This window comes from Arachis stenosperma, chromosome 10 (assembly GCF_014773155.1).
Source record: "Arachis stenosperma cultivar V10309 chromosome 10, arast.V10309.gnm1.PFL2, whole genome shotgun sequence".
Classification (NCBI taxonomy): domain Eukaryota; kingdom Viridiplantae; phylum Streptophyta; class Magnoliopsida; order Fabales; family Fabaceae; genus Arachis; species Arachis stenosperma.
The window spans coordinates 3,615,618-3,633,938 of NC_080386.1; the positions used below are offsets into that span (position 1 = coordinate 3,615,618).

Sequence of the window (18,321 nt, forward strand, 5' to 3'; positions counted from 1 at the left end):
TTCAGAATTTTTTTAGTTATTTTTTAAATTTTATTTAAAAATTTATTATTATTTAATAATTATTATATGTATAATATAGAATTAAAATTTTTGACAATTAATTAAATAAATGAGTAAACTAACTATTTAACTAATCTAAATTAATTTCCATCAAATTCAAAGTTTATTGTCAGTTTATCACTAATAAAATGCTAAAGTGATTGTCACTAATGTTCTTTCATAGGAAAAACAAAATGAAGTGATGTACTAATTCATCTCTAAAATAATTTGTTTTAAATCAATTTCCCTCCCCTAGTGCGTGCACCACCATCCTCATTGCTATGTGATTTTTTTGTTGACATCAGTCGATTTTTTATTTATTACATAATTAATAGTTAATTGGTTTAGAGAAAAGCATTAAAAACAGGTTATGCAATTGCAAATGCAAACAAACACTTGCCTTGGTTGGAAACTTTCCATTTTGGGAAAACGAAAAAAATTCTTGTCCTTTTTATGAAATGACTGCATTACCCCCAACTAAGTACTAAATAAACAACTCTTTTGTTTCCCAAAAAAATGAGATAGGAAAGGGTATATAGGTAAATAGAATTGTGGCGGCACATGTGTGTGAATGCTAAGGGTCAACATATTAGTGTAGAGGCATAATGAACCGTCAAACAAACAAAGAAGCAACACGTGTTGTATGCTCACCATCCTAGTGGAAAGACCTAATGCCACTCTACACAACCTTGCATACACGTGTCACACGCAGCTACCAAAAGCTTCAATACAATCAAAATCAAATAAACTTACTATAAATAATAATTGTATCTTATCCTAGGTCTAAAAATTTGAGAACATACTCGCTCTTCATTATTAGAAACACACTTCACTTATTATGGGTAGGTCAACTGGGGCACTGTCCGTCGGCAAGGTCATTGGAGAAGTTGTCGACCCCTTCATTCCGACCGCTGAAATCACAGTTATCTACGGCTCCAAACAGGTTGCTAACGGTTGTGAAATCAAACCTTCTCTAGCAGCGGATAAACCCCATATTCGAATTCTAGGTCCCTCTAATAATGCAGCCCATCTCTACACTCTGGTATATATATGCCTTCATTATTAATATATTAATATTAATTCAGCAATAAATAAATAGTTCATCAAATTACATTATGTAAGAAAAATGGTAGAACTTTATTTTAAGGTTAGTTATTATTTATTTCTTATAATAATGTTGCACTGTGTGGTTTGTGTTTATAATATGTTTTGGTATAGGTAATGGTGGATCCTGATGCTCCAAGTCCTAGCGAACCATCATACAGAGAATGGCTCCACTGGTATTCAATTACACTTAGTCTATTCTTTTATTCCAATAATTGCATATTGTTAAAAATTATGTTAGCGAAATCTAGCTAGGGTTAAAATGGTAGTATTACTATTTTGCAACCATTGTTCTTCTAAGACATCTTTGTTAAAAATTTATAGCACCAAAGAGTTCGAAGAATAAAATAATGATAAGGTGGATGTTGTTTTGGATTATCGTTGTATTAATACAAACGCCATGCTTCTATTTATTAAATATTTGTATAGATCAGTAAATATCTTGCGAAGAAAATCTCATCCTAAACTATTTAACCTATGATGTTGATTGTTTGATGAATTAAAAAAGAATAAGAGAGGGAGAAAAATAAGTTATTCTCATAGTTGAAGAGAATAAAAAATTTATTTAAAAATATTTGTTGAATTATTATACTTTATATATTATGTACTCTTTATGTACTCTCACTAAAAAATTATAACAAATAACAAATAAATCTATATCTATTAAAAATACTATGTACTCTTTATTATTACTTACTAAAAAATAATCTAACATCTTACATTATAATCAAGAAATTGTAAGTATAAATATAGATATATTGTATAAATGATGACATATAATTTACAATTCATATTGATTAAGATTGAAATTGACAGGATGGTTGTGGATATCCCTAATGGTTCTGATGTCACTCAAGGTTAGTAAATAATAAGCAAGCTCTTTATGATAGTTGAAAACATTCTAGCTCCATGCCTGTATGGTATTTTTATTGATTAAAATATTAAATAGATAACTTGTGTCACATAATAAGCATTTAATTTTGATATATTATAAAGTAATATATCAATAAAAATAATTATTTTTTATATTGATTGAATAAATAATTATTTAAAAAAAATATAATTATACAATTATATAAAATATTTTATATTATCAATATCAATGAATCAAAATTAAATTTTACCTAATAATGTATAAACGTGATTGACATATATGGGGTTTTGAAACTATGTTACTGTAGGGAAGGAGTTGGTGACGTACACAGGACCATGTCCACCGGTGGGAATTCACCGCTACGTGTTTGCGGCATTTAATCAAAGTATTGAAGGTCCAATAACTCAAATTGAGCCTCCAAATGGGCGGCCCAATTTCAATACTCGCCAATTTGCTTCCCAACACTATCTTGGGCCTCCGGTTGCCGCTATATACTTCAATTCTCAAAAGGAACCTAAGACTAGGAAACGTCAATGACATTCAAACTTTGTCATTTCCTATGACCAAAAAGAAAAAAACTTTGTCATTTCCTGTGGCTGAGGCTTGTACCATTTGCCTCCTAATGTGTCTGTGTGTTGTGCTTGGACCTTGGTTTGTGTTTCTACTTTCTTCTGTAGTTTTGTATGGTTTTGTTACCTATGTTATCAATGCTGCTGTCTTTTTAGCTAGGATTCTTAATGTTTGATCTTTAAAGTTTGATTAATTAATTGTATGCAAAAGTGTGACACTAAAATTTCTGGGATAAACGCTTGTTAAGTTAAATATATTTGTAAAATTGTATAAATTGAATCCTCAACTACCGTGTTAAATCAATGATTGTTGTGCGGATTATATTTTTAAATGATGTTTTAACGATGAGTGTGTAAACCGAACAAATAATGAGAGGTTCATAGACATCGATGTGGTTGAATTTTATGCATGTAAACGTGACACGTTACCTGAAGTAGCAACACATATGTTGCTATCATTGGAGAACAGCATGCAAGCAAACCAGCAACTAAAGATGATGATGAGACCAAGTCTTATTATTTGTGTATTGTGGACCAAGAAATTCGTAAACATAAGATGAACTTAATTATTAAGATTTAAAGCTATAAACTTAAAACTTGCATAGTTGTATGCTTCTAACAGTACAGTTTGGTCGATATTCTTTACATTATTGAACATCGTAGTAAATAATTTCTAAATTATAATTCAATTATTTTCTAGTAATCTCTGTATTTAGCCAGATTCAAGTGGATTTAATTTGGTCTAATCTTAATTGTTTAATTTTATAGTACTGTATTATGAGTTATAAACATAAATTAGATTTAGTCTCGCTTTCTAATAAATCAAAACACAACAAATATATCTCCCTATTTTTTTCAGAAAATACTCCGAATAAATCACAGCAGTATCAATCATCACTATGATGATATATTACAAAACTCATCTCGGTTTTATCTTATTTCTTTTATTGCAATAGTTTAATTCCAATTTCCAAGTCAAAGCAAACCAGCTTCAGACGACCGGCCGCTTTATATAGATCAGTAAGTTTTCTTTTATTTCACAAAACTTTTGTGTGTGTGTGTGTTTTTTTTTGTATAATTGATTTTTTATCTAATTAAAAAATTATAACGATGTCTTGTAAACAGAACTAATTTTCTAGAATTTAAAATTTAAATTGGTAATTTTCATTAGGATTTTACCTGTTACTCAATTTACAGTTAGTTATTGAAAGTATGTTTCATATATTATTATTAGTATTATTCAATAAAAAATTATTACATAATAAGAAGACATAATTAATTTTCATTCTACCATTTGAAAAGCATTACAAATAAATAATAATTTCTTATTTGAAAATAGAATTTAGTTTTGATTTCACTTATAATAAACTTGTGAAAATAATTAATTTTTAAAATTATTATATATAAATAATCTTCTAAAAAATTGTATGAAAATATGAAATAATTTACGTACATTAAAATTAATCTATTAAAAGTATTGAATTTAAACTTTTATCAGTGATGTTAGCACCCTAAAAATAATACTAAAGTATAAATAGTTTTTTGTTTGATTATTTAAATATGGAAAATATAGTGATTTTTTTCTTTTCCATTTTGGTAGGAATTGGAATTGGAGTGCTCTAGGGTTTCCTGTATTAGTGATGGGCGCCAATCGTTGAACGTCGCCAACATCACGTTCACATATTCATTCACGTCAAAAGTTTGTTCCTTTTTTGGTTTTCTTCTCTAATTACTATAATCATAATCACTGTTCGTCAACGATATCCTCCAAAGGATTATACCCATAGCATGTTCTCTTCTTTCCCAGGTTCTCTCCCTCTTTTAATTTCTAATATATTTTTTTTAAGTTTATTTATTTATTTATTTGGATTTCGTTTTCGCGGTAGATGTTTGATTTGGCTTATTAGTGAGGAAACTTGTGTTTATTTGATTAGCGGAATGATTTTGATTGTGTTTCTTTCTCCCTATGAATGAATCTTTGATTGGTCAGATCAGAATGCACCTGATCTGATTCTTAGTGCCAATCCTTCAATTTCCCAAAAGCTATTCAATTTTCAAACGCTGCCATTCTTAGATAGCAACCACGTGGTGGAAATTGCTGGAACCTCCAAAGAAATTGGAACAAATAATTGGGCCCTCTTAGCTTCTGTATGCGCTTTTTTAGGAATTAGAATTTAGAAGTACACATTCATTTGGTGTATTCATCCAAAGTTTAATGCTATTGCTCACTATACCTTCTGTTGAACAAGTGAAGAGCAGTAGCTAATATTACCGAAGTAAAGGTTTTGTTTTTATGTAGAGATAGATGGAAAATGAAAATATTAATGAATTATGTGATTAAATCCTTGTTGTGGTTGACTTAGCTATTGATTTGCAGATATCAGATGCATAAACATATAAGGAAAGCTGCTCGATTGTTTCTTCGAGGTCACAGAAGTGGACACCTGGAAGTGGGTAGACATGGGGTGATTGTCACAGCTGGACACAACATCCACCAATACAGGTCCTACATGCAATATAAGTTTCCTGGTGAAGCACGTCGGTCATTGTTGTGGTATGGGACATATGGGAGCTTTCATAAATGTTATTCTCTTAGGAATACTTCAGTAATCTCAGCAAGAAATGCGACGACACTTAATAATGCTCAAATTGCCTGGAAATCACTGTACAGAAAGTATTGTTCCAGTCGTGACACACTTCCCACCATAAATACGATTGCTCAGGCTGTGAGCCTTGCCTTTTCTCGTTATTATTTTCTTGTCCCTGGCATTTTTGCGCTTACATGTGGAGAGCTTGCATTGGCTCGGGGAAATTGGGTAGATGCAGATCGCTACCAATCACAGAATGCTCTGTATGTTCGTGCACAAGATGGGTACAATTACATGTTTGCTTTTACATACCTTGTAGTTGAAGGAATTGTCCTATTACTTAGAGCTCTATATCTAGCCATATTATTCTCTCCAAGTATCGTGATGGCACCATTTGCAGACTATCTTGGACCAAAATACAGGGAATTGTGGCTCCAGGTCGTTCATCGTACGCTAGAAAAGTCAGGTCCAGCATTCATAAAATGGGGTCAGTGGGCAGCTACACGGCCTGATCTGTTTCCACGAGATCTATGCTCTAAGCTTTCAGAACTTCATTCCAAAGCTCCTGAGCACAGCTATAACTACACAAAGAAAACTATAGAAAAAGCATTTGGCCGAAAAATTTCTGAGATTTTTGAAAACTTTGAAGAATTGCCTGTCGCATCTGGAAGCATTGCCCAAGTGCATCGTGCTAAATTAAAATATCGTTATCCTGGTCAACAAGGAAACCTCATGGATGTAGCTGTAAAGGTTAGACATCCTGGTGTGGGAGAATCAATCAGAAGAGATTTTGCTATCTTAAATTTGGCAGCAAAACTTTCAAACTTCATCCCTGCCCTAAATTGGCTAAGGTTAGATGAGAGTGTGCAACAGTTTGCAGTTTACATGATGTCTCAAGTTGACCTTGCAAGGGAAGCTGCCCATTTGAGCCGTTTTATATACAATTTCCGTCGCTGGAGGGATGTTTCTTTCCCTAAGCCTGTCTATCCGCTGGTGCATCCTGCTGTATTGGTAGAAACGTATGAGAAGGGGGAAAGTGTATCGCATTATGTTGATGATCTTCAAGGACATGAAAGGATTAAGTCTGCTCTTGCTCACATTGGGACTCATGCACTCTTGAAGATGCTTCTGGTAAAAAATATCTCTTTTATTTGGAAACTTTTGTCCTGTTGCATTGTGTTGATTGGTGATAGCATCAGAATCAATGCTTTTATTTTGAGCCTTCTTGATATATGTATTTTTCATATTTTTCATCATAAAAGGGAAAATCATTATTACTCATGGATCATGACTTGAAATAATATAACTAGGGAACAAGAATATTAAGTTATTGGCTCATGTTTAAAAATATCTAGCTTAATCCTAGATATTTCAACATGTATGGAGCACAGGAGCAATTGTTAGGAAATTAAGAAGCTAATATATACATTCAAGTTAGGTCTGGGTTTGATTTGTCCGATTTAATTGGTTAAGCAACTATAAACCTGGTGAAATAAATTGTTATTTCTCTTTTTTTTTTTTTTTTGGTTCATCAAGGTGTATGATAAATAGTAATCTTGGAAATTGTGGCCATTTGGATAGGTTTCTTTGTTAGATGTAGGGTGTGCAGTGATATGAGGAGCTTTTCTTACATAATTAGTCAGTGTTGGTTGTTTAAATTATTTATTTATTTTCCTTTTAGGAGAGCATCCTGATGGTTGTGCTCAACTGTCTCATCTCATCTTTCTATAATCATTTTCCTTGTTCAAATTAGTAGTCTGTTGACTTCTGTCAGTAATCATTTTATGGCCCAATTTTAATGTGAACTTGAAGCATGGTTCCTAGTGTCCTACAATAGTTTTAGCATCGAACATTCTTAAGTTTTAGCTTCCAAGACATTGGGATGTCTCCTTTCAGGTGGACAACTTCATTCATGCAGACATGCATCCTGGAAATATCCTTGTCCGAGTGTCTCAGAGCAATTCTCGGAAACGGCTCTTCAAATCAAAGCCTCATGTAATTTTCCTTGATGTAGGCATGACTGCTGAATTGTCTGGCAGTGATCGGGTTAATTTAGTGGAATTTTTCAAAGCTGTTGCACTCCGAGATGGCCGAACTGCTGCACTATGTGCACTCAGTTTATCAAAACAACAGAACTGCCCAAATCCAAATGCTTTTATTGAGGTATTTTCGTTTTCAAAATAATATTTTTTTCCACTTGCATTAGTTATTGAATCAACCATATGCTAGTTAGACATCAAGTATAAATTTGATATCTAGTGTTAAAATCTATATGCACTACAATATGTTATATAGGGAAAATATCCAGGCTTTCTGGTTGATTGAACCCAAATCATCAAATATGGAACAAGATTCCATTTTGGCCATTTTTGCAGTTACCCATAGACACTGGTTTTTATTTTAGCGGCTTATACACATTTCGTTTTAATGTAATTTTGAACCTTCTTATTCATTGTCTGCTCGTGAACAGGAAGTAGAAGAGGCATTTACATTTTGGGGCACTCCAGAAGGTGATCTGGTTCATCCTGCCGAGTGCATGGAGCAATTACTTGAGAAAGTTCGGCGTCATAGAGTTAATATTGATGGCAATGTATGTACCGTCATGGTGACGACTTTGGTTCTTGAGGTAACTACTTTTCTTCTTTTTACCCAATTGACATTTATGGAAATGCTTCAGCTTGAAGATGCATTTAGATTTTGAGCATTTCCCTACCCCATACTGTGAAGGATAAGCCTTCCTATTCCCTTGTCCATTGCCACATTTCTATTTGCCAATGTGATTCACCTGAAATTAGTAACATTGAATTTGCAGGGTTGGCAGCGAAAGCTTGATCCTGGATACAACGTGATGCAGACGCTGCAGACGTTGCTACTTAGAGCTGATTGGGCAAAGTCTCTTTCTTACACAATTGACGGACTCATGGCTCCTTGAATAGGTTGTGTTTGTTGAGGTTCATTTCTTAGGAAACAATTTTGACAAAGATAAAAACATCACCTGTCCTAGGGTGGTGTCTAACTCGCATCTGCCCAATTTTTTTGTTCTTTCTTTTTCTTGTTACCTTGTAGGGGGGAACAAGATTATCCCCTGTATTCATCTTTTGTTAATTTCCCATAGTTTTACTGTGAGGATCACAGCTTGTAAGAAAGTGAGAAAGTGAAAGTAAACAGATAATAAAACGGTGAAATATTCATCTCTCCTCCTTTACACTTTGTTGCACGGTTGCACCATGGCAAGATGCAGGAACGTGCTTGGGATCGTATAGTTTACTAACCGAATTTAATGAAATTTAACGTTGTATTTTGAACCATTCTGTTCTTGTTACCTTTTCTAACATTGTCTCCTTCCTTATCGTTTATATTGAATTTTTTAACCAAATTAAACATCAATATAACAAAAGAGATTAATCATTTAATCTTTCTATATACTAAGTAAATTAATTCTTTCAGTAAATAAACTAAATATATATTAATCGTTTTGTAAACAAATTACACATAAATACAATAAAGTAGATTAAGTACATGACTTACGCGTAGTGCACAGGACATATATTAGGGGTCTAATAATGTAACTAGAAGTCATTTAGTTAGTATTCGTTGTTTGTGTGATTAAATAAAGTTTTAACTTTTTGGGGTTGTATAACAATAACAAAGTGTAACAATATTTATTTAAATATACAAATATAATAGCTTTCACATTTAAGTGAAATTCGCTATTATGGGCTAGAAAAATAACTAAATTATTCAGCTGAAAAGTAGATGACAGAACAGTCTTATACACTGTATAATGGATTTTTTTATATGAAGAACTTTTTCAAGTTAAAAATAACAACGATTAGTAATAATACAAAAATACCAACAAATTTTTACAATGAATCAACATTTGGCCTGCGTGTAGCGCAGGTTTTACACTAGCGTACTACAAGACTGGGGAATTTTGATAAAAGTAAAACACAACCAATTCCATTTCAGTGCATCTACAAAGTTGTCACCAACAGCTAGAACTTGAGATTGAGATGCAAAAACTGCTGCCATGATTATTACCACCTGGCAACAAAAAACAAATCTAAACAGCAATAAGCATAATTTTATTCCGTGCATCGTTTAAGATAAGCCCTGCTATTGCATGGGTAAGAAATCTAAGCAGCCCTTGAATTCTTTTAATTTTATTTCAGATTCATGAGAAGCATGAATGTCAGAAAATAAGCTGAAACTAATGAATTAAACTCCTAACTAAATCTACACAAGATGACAATTAATCTGTACAAGATGTTGTTGAACTGGTGATTGAGAAGGGAGTGATCAAGTTTTGCTTGTAAAGTCACGTATTTCTTTAATTGCTGTATTCATGCTATAGAGAGCCATCTTCTTCACCTATATGATGAAGACAAAGCAGAAACAAAGGCTAGGTCAATTTGGTGCATACATCTAACAGAAGAAAGCAGTTAATGGTAAATAATCATATCATGATGAAATGTACCTCAAGCTTGTCTACTTTTGCTATATGGTCTTTTGGAAGCAGACGAACCTCATCGATCAATTGGATGCTTTCAGAAACATTCTCAGGGGAAACAAACTCCAATACCACATGAACAGAACACTGCAAGAATCATATAATGTTGTCATACATTCATACTCTTTAATTAGCTAGAGGATAAGAAAATGTTGTATTCAAATGCAAAAAATACCTTAGGATTACGAATTTGGTATGGACATCCAGTAGGAATGATAACAGCTTCTCCAACATGTTGCTCAAATGTCCATGGTTCAATTTCTTGAAAATAGTCACAGGTGAGTCCATTTAGTAATCTAGGATTGCAATCTAAAGATAAAACAGTCAAAGCTATACTTACCAAATTCCTCCTTAAGTCTCATTTTGTGAAAATTGTTGAGATAGAAGCTCTGATCAAGAATTGGATGAACCATCTGCATAAGAGAAACCAAACAAATCATCACCAACTGAAACAAGATCATGATTAAGAGGGGATGGTCTTCTTAGGAACTTACCTCCTCTTGGTATTCATGGCTATAAGAAAATTCATCATGATGCCTTTTGAGGTATTCCAAGAGCTTTGGTACATCTTCTCTCCGAAAGACATCCCACTGAGCACCCGAATCCTCAGTAAACTTGCTTTTATCACCGTTCGGATTTTCAAAGGTTCTTCTAGTATTATCATGGTCTGGAGACATTTCAGTGCTTTTAATTGTCTTGTGGATAGGTGAAGAACTTTGCGCTTTTCCAGCATCAGAAACTAAATCACATTCCCCACTCCCAGAGATATCGATGTCTAAACTGTGATTAGTTTTCGTTCTGGCTTCAGTGGGGATAGAAGATATTCTATTGACTCTCCTGAAAAGGTCCATCCCTTCTCTTACCACACCTTGATGTCCATTTTGTTCTGTGTCCTCAGCATGCTCAGCAGCAATTTTGGAAGACTCCCTTCGACATAGAGCTTTGTGCTTTTTCAATAATCTGCGTATTTTAGTAAGGAGTTCTGCAGACAGAGGGACATCTGTGGTATGTGCCATAATGTTAACCTGTGAGAATTTATATATCAGACATCAGGTGAATGGAATCAATAAATATTATCTGCAGAAAATTCTTTTACTGAGAACCATCAAGCAAAGCTATTTGACATAATGCATTTGCACGTGAGTTCAAAAGTTCAAGAGAGAACATATAAATTGTATTTCAAGGTGTGGGCGACGGACATACATCCATACAAATAATTTTCACTCCGGCCAAAAATAAAAAAATAAAAATTTTACTTCTTCTCCCTTGTGCAAACATTCATGTCATACCATATGTTATGTTGGAGACAAAACCTACTGTATGCATGGTGCATTGATTTGGAAAACAAGCTTGTTTGTATTAGATTTGAGCAATTGATGAAAACAAATACAAATTTCTCAAGGATTTAAAGTATGTACTTCAATTTCACAGAACAATGCATATTTGTTAACCAATTCCTAATAAACACAACATCTGTTAACTAAGGGTTTGGCCATATTTTGGTCACAGCATCTCCATGCAACAATTTAGTGGAGTATTCAGTTGACTTCAATGAAGAGCTCCAAGGCTATTAAACTCCACAAAACTTTTGTGAAAAACTTTGAGCAACAATATAGAAAGTAGCATGATTTGTATTTTGAATGTTCAATATTATTTCACACACAGATCTGCAAGAGACATACATGCAAGGAGCAAAAGAACACACTATTTCACCAAGTAGGAAGCATTCCAGGAGGATGCTTATTACTCCAGAGGAAGGAATACCCTCGGAGTTAACAGAACATGAGATGTGCATAAAAGATGAACATCACAATTTGGTCAAAAAAAAAATATATATTTTGAAATCACTTTTCCATGCTAGAATAGAGATTCAATAAACAAAAATGCTTACAAATGTATTACTATTGAGAAATCAAATGCAATGTAACAAGGGAACAAACCAAATCATATGAGTCGTAACATAGTTTGGTCACAGAATCAGTTTCTTCATCAGCGCAGCCGTATGAGATATAGATATATGGTCCCATGTCATGTTTTGTAGTCCCCTGTGGCAAATTTACAGCCATGTTGAGGAAACCAGACATGGGATTCATGTATTCTTGAATTGGTATGGCATCAATTATTGCAGCAAAATGAGCTGGAAACTCTTCTTTGAATAGCTGGGAAGACAACCAGCCTTTTATTTTCAACATCTCATGCCAAGCATTCCTCTGGGGCTGACTTTTGAGGGACCCTGTAAAATACTGCCTAATGTTGATTTCCACCTGCCCAGAGTAAGGACTGAAATTAATATATTTTTTGGTGGGATAAAATAGAATATTACACTTTTAACAATGGTCTTCTGGCTCAAGAGAGCTTCATCACTACGAAGAATATGGATCGTGGATTTAAACATACAGTGGGCATATGCACTAAGCATTCTTTAGCCTACGGGTTTTTTTGTTTCTGCAACAAACAGTGATAGTATCAAGTTGAAGAAACCGTAAGATACACAATTAATTTATACTGACCTCACACCAATCCAAACAAGCTTCAAGTAAGTCCTTATTATTCTCATATCTTGTAATGCTCCTCTCAAGATAAGCACAGAACAAGATGAGTGGATCCCAACTGAGGTTTGAAGTACTCTTGAGTGCATCTTGCACTATTACAGGATGGCCCTTCCCCCAGTGTTTCTGAAAGTGTTCAAAATGATCACTAGTAATGTCCAAAATCGTAGGATAAAACAAACAATTATCATTAGAATCTTCTCTTTGAGCTGCCTTTTGCAGCTGCTGATCTCTGTCAATACACAGTAAGCAGGATGAACTTTTATCCAAAATTTCCGGAAATTCATAACTGCAAACTATTTCATCTGCCATTACTTCCATCTCTTTAATCCAGCTTAAGGGAAAAAGACATCTCAAATCAAGATGGCTATCGCCACAACCACCTAACTCTGTAGATGGACATGACACACCATAGGTACCATCAAACCCCGACGATTCAGGCAACGTTGAAGAGCCAGTTGAGTTTTCATGTAAAATGGCCTCATCATCCAAAAGGTGGTTTTCACCAGCAGTACAACTGTGTATTTCGTCAGGTAGCTTGGACAAATAAGAGCTAACTTCTTCAGAGATTCTTCCTTGTCTTAATTCCTGACAACAACTTAAGCAAAGGCTATAGGAACAACTAAGGCAGCTTCTATGAAGATCCAGGATGGGTGTTTTGCAGTGATTGCTGAGACAAGTATTGCATACATATTTTCATTCATCAGCAAGTAATATTAGAAAATCATTTAAATTTTCTCAATCACATAAGCAGAGACGAGCTTACCAGTAATTCTTCTCATTGCGGCCGAATTCAACCTGCTTGACGAGAATATCAGTGATTGTTTTCCCTGCAACACAAAAGCATGTGCTGTAATGCAAAAAATTCAATCCAGAAATTATTAATTTCAGAATAATAACAGTTACTACCTTTGATTTTCGCTTCTGTTTCCAGCTCAATATGCTGATCTTCACTTATTTGTTTCAGTACAGGAAGCAGCATACAGATTGAATAATGAAAATGCAATATTCTATCAACTCTGCTTCTACCAGCTAAATATTCCTGACAAATGGCAAAATAGGGAAAATTGAAGTGTTGGGATGTGCTACTACACAAAAACTGATCAAACAGAAGAGAGCATCACTATTTGATATCAGACCTTACTTTCTCTGTCTTTACGTTGAATAGCCAAGCAATCTTTACAAGTGCAAGTTCCTCTACACACTGGACATGCCATCTTAACTTCATTTTGGGTGTCAAAATACCTGAAGTTATTTCAACAAATAAAATGTCTCACATTTTGATGATCATTACAAAAGGAGCAAGCAGCAGAGGTTATTGGCAAATATGTTCGTACAAATCATTACTGATCATCTTTTCATCTAAGAGTTGGAGAATTGCATTTTAAATAATCTCAATTATGCATTTAGCTGATCAAATAATGTTTACTGAAATTTAAAGTTTCAGCATTGTCCAAATTATACTACAGCCTATACAGTATAGATACTGAAGGTTTCCCTGTGCACATCATGACATCAGCACAACAACAAAGCAAGAAATTCAACATGAAGTGAAGTTTTCGTATATCCATAGAACATCATGACCAAAGTTTGAGTAAATAAAATTGAATCATGTCCCAACCTTTCTTTAATGCAATTCATGCAGAAAAACTCTTTCTGGCAGCGAGAACACTTTATCAGATTCCAGGAATCACTTCTCTGGCACCAATGGCACTTCTTCCTCTTACCCTTCTTCAAGTTCACTCCATAAGGCACAACCTTGAAAAACAAAAACAGAAAACATCAGAAACATCAACATCACAAAAATCAAAAACAAAAAGAGCCCTTCAAAAAACAGACCTGCAACTTGCCAACAGGGTCTCTCTCAACATTCTTGGACCTGAAGTAACGGGGTGTAAGAGCTCTGCCATGATCAAAGATTCCAACTTTGACATCAAAATGGGAACCCACATTGGTGTAATCATGTGGGGTTGAAGCAGCAGGAGCAATCTCCATAACACCATTGGGCAATTCCCTCCTGAGCTCACCCTCATCATAGTAATGGTGCAGCTCCAAATCCTCCTCCACATTCCCATTCTCACTCTGATCCTTCTTCTTCCCCTTGCTCTTCTCAACCTCTCTCTGCAGAACCATCCTTAGCAGTTCCAAATGCGCATCACGCTTCTCCTTCTTCTTCTTCTTCTTACTCTTCCTCTTAATCGGACCACCCTCTGAACCTCCGGATAATTTCCTCTTCTTCCTCCTGAGCATCATCAACTTTGAAATCCTCGCCCTAATTTCAGTGCTCTTCAAAACGGGGTCGTTTTGGGAAGTGATGCTGTTTTGCCCCTCCGTCTTGGTGCTCGTTGTTCTCTGAAGCTTCAGTGACTCCGGAACCTTCTGCTTGTACTGGCGGTGGCGCCCTTGAAGGTAGTGGAGCTCGCAGAGTTTGAGATTGTCCATCACGCGCCGCCGGCACCGCCATTGCCGACCGTCGGTGCGGCTGCACCGCAGGTTGTCCGGCAGAGCTTCTTCCACCTTATTCCGTTTTTTTCCCATGAAAAAAAAATACGATTTTTCTTCCTGAGAAAATTGGGGTTTTTCTCGGGAAAGTTTTGCAGAGAGCGCGGAGAACAGGGGAATTTTTTTTTTTTTTTTAGATTTTTCTTTGGGGGTTTCAGTTGAGACCGAAGGAGAGTTTTATTTATTGGGGACAGAAAGATAGAAAAAACAGTGAGAGATTTATTGAAGGAGTGGCATATTCCCGTAATTAATGAGGAATAGGGAGTCCTGTTTAGTCTCATAATCTTCAACACAGGAACGGTTGTGATCATTGATTTCATCAAAGCTTTCCATAATCATTGATGTCTTTTTTGTTTTGGTCATTCTTCTGATTCAGTTCAAGCAATTCTGTGAAAAACTGCATGCTTTGGATTTTAGAGACTTTTTTTTTTTCTCTTCAATTGATTTATATTTCTTTCCTTTACTGATTCTTTTTGTTTCTGAATTGGATTGAGGGGTTATGTAACAGAAAAATAATCTAAGGTGATTGTTGATGATGTTAAAATTTAGTAGTCCTATATATATTTTTCAGCTTTTGATTTTTGTAATTTGCAATGCAGGAACCAATGTGATTCTGATTTGATGTAAATGTGAGTCTATGTTTTTGTTCTTTTATTTCTCAAATTACAGTTAATGATTTTGATAAAAACTAATTCTGTGCAATCTCTGGTATGTAAGTAGGAAACTGATGCATTGATACCTAAATATACTTTTCATTTTTCATTCATACAAGTTTAAATTATATCTAGCATTATATAGTTTGTGAAAATATACTTGTTCAAAATAGAAAAACTCAAGTTTTCTAGAGATAAATTGGTCAGTTGTGTTTGATTTTCCTAATATTTTTTTCAGTCTTTGATTTTGATGACAGGAAAAATATTTCCCTGCTTATTTTTCGGTGTTCAGTTGTGTAATTAGAGCACTAAATGTGCTTGTTTATAGGCTAAAAGAATACTAAGTAATTAAGTGGAAAATTTGATGAAACCCATATTGTCGTGTCTATAATTGAATGCTGAAGAGCACTGTGACCATGCATTTGATTCTATGAGAAGGGAATCTGTCATCATGACACACTGAGTCAAGTATTTTGTCTTTATTTTTTTCATGACTTTTTTTTATAAGATCCAAATTCTATAGTGTTATAAGTTATAACAAGTAAACTAACTAGCTAGCTATAGTAGTACAGTGAAGAAGTATGATTGGATTAAAATCTCTAATTGTTTTAATTAATTATTAAAAGTTTAATAATTTAAGTATAGCTTGAAGCTAAAGAGTTTCTAAAATTTTTATTTCTTTTCTTTGTGAAAATGGCTTTCAAGCCTTCTGCATTTTATCATTTTGCCATCACTGCAATGAATTCAAAGATGGCATCACTTATTTTGTTCATATTTTTCTAGTTTGGTACATATAACTATCTAAGTACAAGTACTAGTATATAGGCTACCAAAGCCAAGTGGTTCAGATGAGTTGGCATAGTTGTACTTTCATTTTGATGTTGAAAAAGATAATCTACTTACCTAAATGTACCTGTCAAAACGACATCACTAAGTGAAAAGTGTGAGAAATTTTAAGTTTGACAACTAGTAATGAAGAACCTATGAAAGTATGACACAACTCACAAGTTGAAATGCATGCACAGAGAAGGAGGAAAAATATATTAATTAGGACAAGAATAATAATTAAACCAAAAGAGTAAACTTGATTTTTAACTATATTTATTTATTGAGATAACAATTATTTTGACTTTTGTTTTTTTTTCGTTAATTGATTTTAGATTTTTTAAATAATTTAATTAGTTTCCAAATAATCTAATTAGTATTTTATAATACCGAATCAATTAAGTTAATCTAATTTCCTGTTAAGTAATAAGTATTCTTGTCGTGTGATTGCTTGTGTGTATGTAAAATCAATGAGATCATTTGGCATTAAAACATCATCAGCGCACATCTGTTATATGTACTATACATGCCATTCATATATATCACACTTTAAATTCTTATGTATATATCCGTTGCAAGTTTTACCATTACTGTTATTTGTATATATATATTTTCAGAATTCTAACTATGATATAAATTGCAACAATCAATTGTATTGAAAAGAATCATGTAATATACTACTATTTCATCTAAAATTTAAATAATCACTAATTAATAATAATAATTAATTAGTATGAAGTACAGTTTAAAAATACTTATTGATTTATTATTGGTTAGACTCTTGTTGATTATCTAACGGGATTGTTTCATTCATTATTTCGATCACACACATATAGAATAACGAGAAATACTAGAATGTCAATAAAATTTATTATTTTTTATTAACAATTAGTTATCAATATTTAAAAAGTATGAACTAAAAATATGTTATTAGATTACTAGACTAAAAAAATTAGATTAATAATTAAAAGTGTTGACTAAAATAACAAATTATATTTAAATATTTCTCTAGAATAATTGAAGATAAATAAATGATACATGTTGCTTAGGAGATTGGTTTAGTATTTTTTTTGCAGTCTTGAATAGAAAAATTACACTTCATAATAAAGTGTATGTAGGTTCAAGCAAGTAGGCGGTGAAGTAAGAATTGATAAATCTCATACTATACTTTCGGCATAAGTCATTTTGATTGGTGTCATCATTAAGAAATGAATAGTCATTACACAACTCTATTCATCTAAACAAACTTATAATAATTTTATGTTTGTTCCTTACAATTAATATCCCCAAAATAAAATTTTCTGCTATTAAGTAATAACCTCCTTTGTAAATTGTAAAGCTGATCATCATTTACATATACATTCAAAAAGAGGTAAGATACTATCATATATATACACCTAGCTGTTACATGTATACATACATACATACATACATATATACATCCATCTTGCCTGAAAAGAATTAATATATAATATACAGTAAAAACTCATGTGCATGTGCAGTCAATTTCACGTAAAGTTGATACTTGAGAGTCGTTAAATGATTTGATTGATTTGACTAAATTTTCATCTAACGACTCTCAAATATCAACTTCACGTAAAGTCCTGAATTTTCATCGTAATATACAGAATAATGATTAAATTCCTTTCTTTCTGATAACAGGTATACCTTGAGCATCATCATGGAAAATAGGCAAAACTTCATCCGGAGGAGAATGTGTCCAGATTCTAGGATGATCCAATTGATGCCCCATTTTGGCAAATTTATCAGCAGCTCTATTCCCTTCCCTATACACATGACTGACAATGCAATTATTAAACCCAGGAAGAAGAGAATTGATGTGACTAATATGCTTTTGAACTTCCATGCACTTAACTTGCCTCCTTCTCACAATAATATCAACCAATGTTTTCTCATCACCTTCAAGCCAGATATCATTGTTCCAACCATTTTCAAGCACCAATTCAAGGCCTCTTCTAAGTGCAGTGAGTTCAGCAATGGTGCTATTAGCTATTCCGATGGATTCAGCATAGCCAAGCATGAATTCTGCATTGTGATTTCTAACCACACCTCCAATGCTTGCTTTCCCACTTCCCACTTTGCATGAT

The 18,321-nt window shown here is 33.5% G+C and overlaps 3 protein-coding genes across 4 annotated transcripts; 2 read left to right on the forward strand and 1 right to left on the reverse strand.

Moving 5' to 3' along the window:
- Positions 1 to 843: 843 nt before the first annotated feature.
- On the forward strand, positions 844 to 2,797 carry LOC130958018 (protein MOTHER of FT and TFL1-like). Its single transcript, XM_057884893.1, has 4 exons — positions 844 to 1,081; positions 1,258 to 1,319; positions 1,960 to 2,000; positions 2,325 to 2,797. Exons 1-4 carry the CDS (start codon positions 878 to 880, stop codon positions 2,552 to 2,554), a joined length of 537 nt encoding a protein of 178 aa, XP_057740876.1. The 5' UTR covers positions 844 to 877; the 3' UTR covers positions 2,555 to 2,797.
- A 1,343-nt stretch (positions 2,798 to 4,140) lies between these two features.
- On the forward strand, positions 4,141 to 8,359 carry LOC130955682 (uncharacterized). Its single transcript, XM_057882604.1, has 5 exons — positions 4,141 to 4,393; positions 4,964 to 6,305; positions 7,071 to 7,337; positions 7,645 to 7,800; positions 7,987 to 8,359. The coding sequence occupies exons 2-5, from the start codon at positions 4,971 to 4,973 to the stop codon at positions 8,104 to 8,106; spliced, it is 1,878 nt and encodes a 625-aa protein (XP_057738587.1). The 5' UTR covers positions 4,141 to 4,393; positions 4,964 to 4,970; the 3' UTR covers positions 8,107 to 8,359.
- A 607-nt stretch (positions 8,360 to 8,966) lies between these two features.
- Positions 8,967 to 15,048, reverse strand: LOC130958001 (lysine-specific demethylase JMJ28). Of its 2 annotated transcripts, XM_057884874.1 has the most exons (13): positions 14,073 to 15,048; positions 13,855 to 13,991; positions 13,373 to 13,478; positions 13,143 to 13,275; positions 13,000 to 13,063; positions 12,195 to 12,903; positions 11,625 to 11,948; positions 10,179 to 10,709; positions 10,025 to 10,097; positions 9,860 to 9,945; positions 9,652 to 9,771; positions 9,438 to 9,545; positions 8,967 to 9,218 (listed from the first exon to the last, which is right to left on the reverse strand). In XM_057884874.1, exons 1-12 carry the CDS (start codon positions 14,769 to 14,771, stop codon positions 9,474 to 9,476), a joined length of 3,054 nt encoding a protein of 1,017 aa, XP_057740857.1. In that variant the 5' UTR covers positions 14,772 to 15,048; the 3' UTR covers positions 8,967 to 9,218; positions 9,438 to 9,473. The 2 variants fall into 2 exon arrangements, with proteins under 2 accessions (XP_057740857.1, XP_057740856.1); XM_057884873.1 differs by having other exon boundaries at positions 8,967 to 9,545; positions 14,073 to 15,047.
- Between the last annotated feature and the right edge of the window lie 3,273 nt (positions 15,049 to 18,321).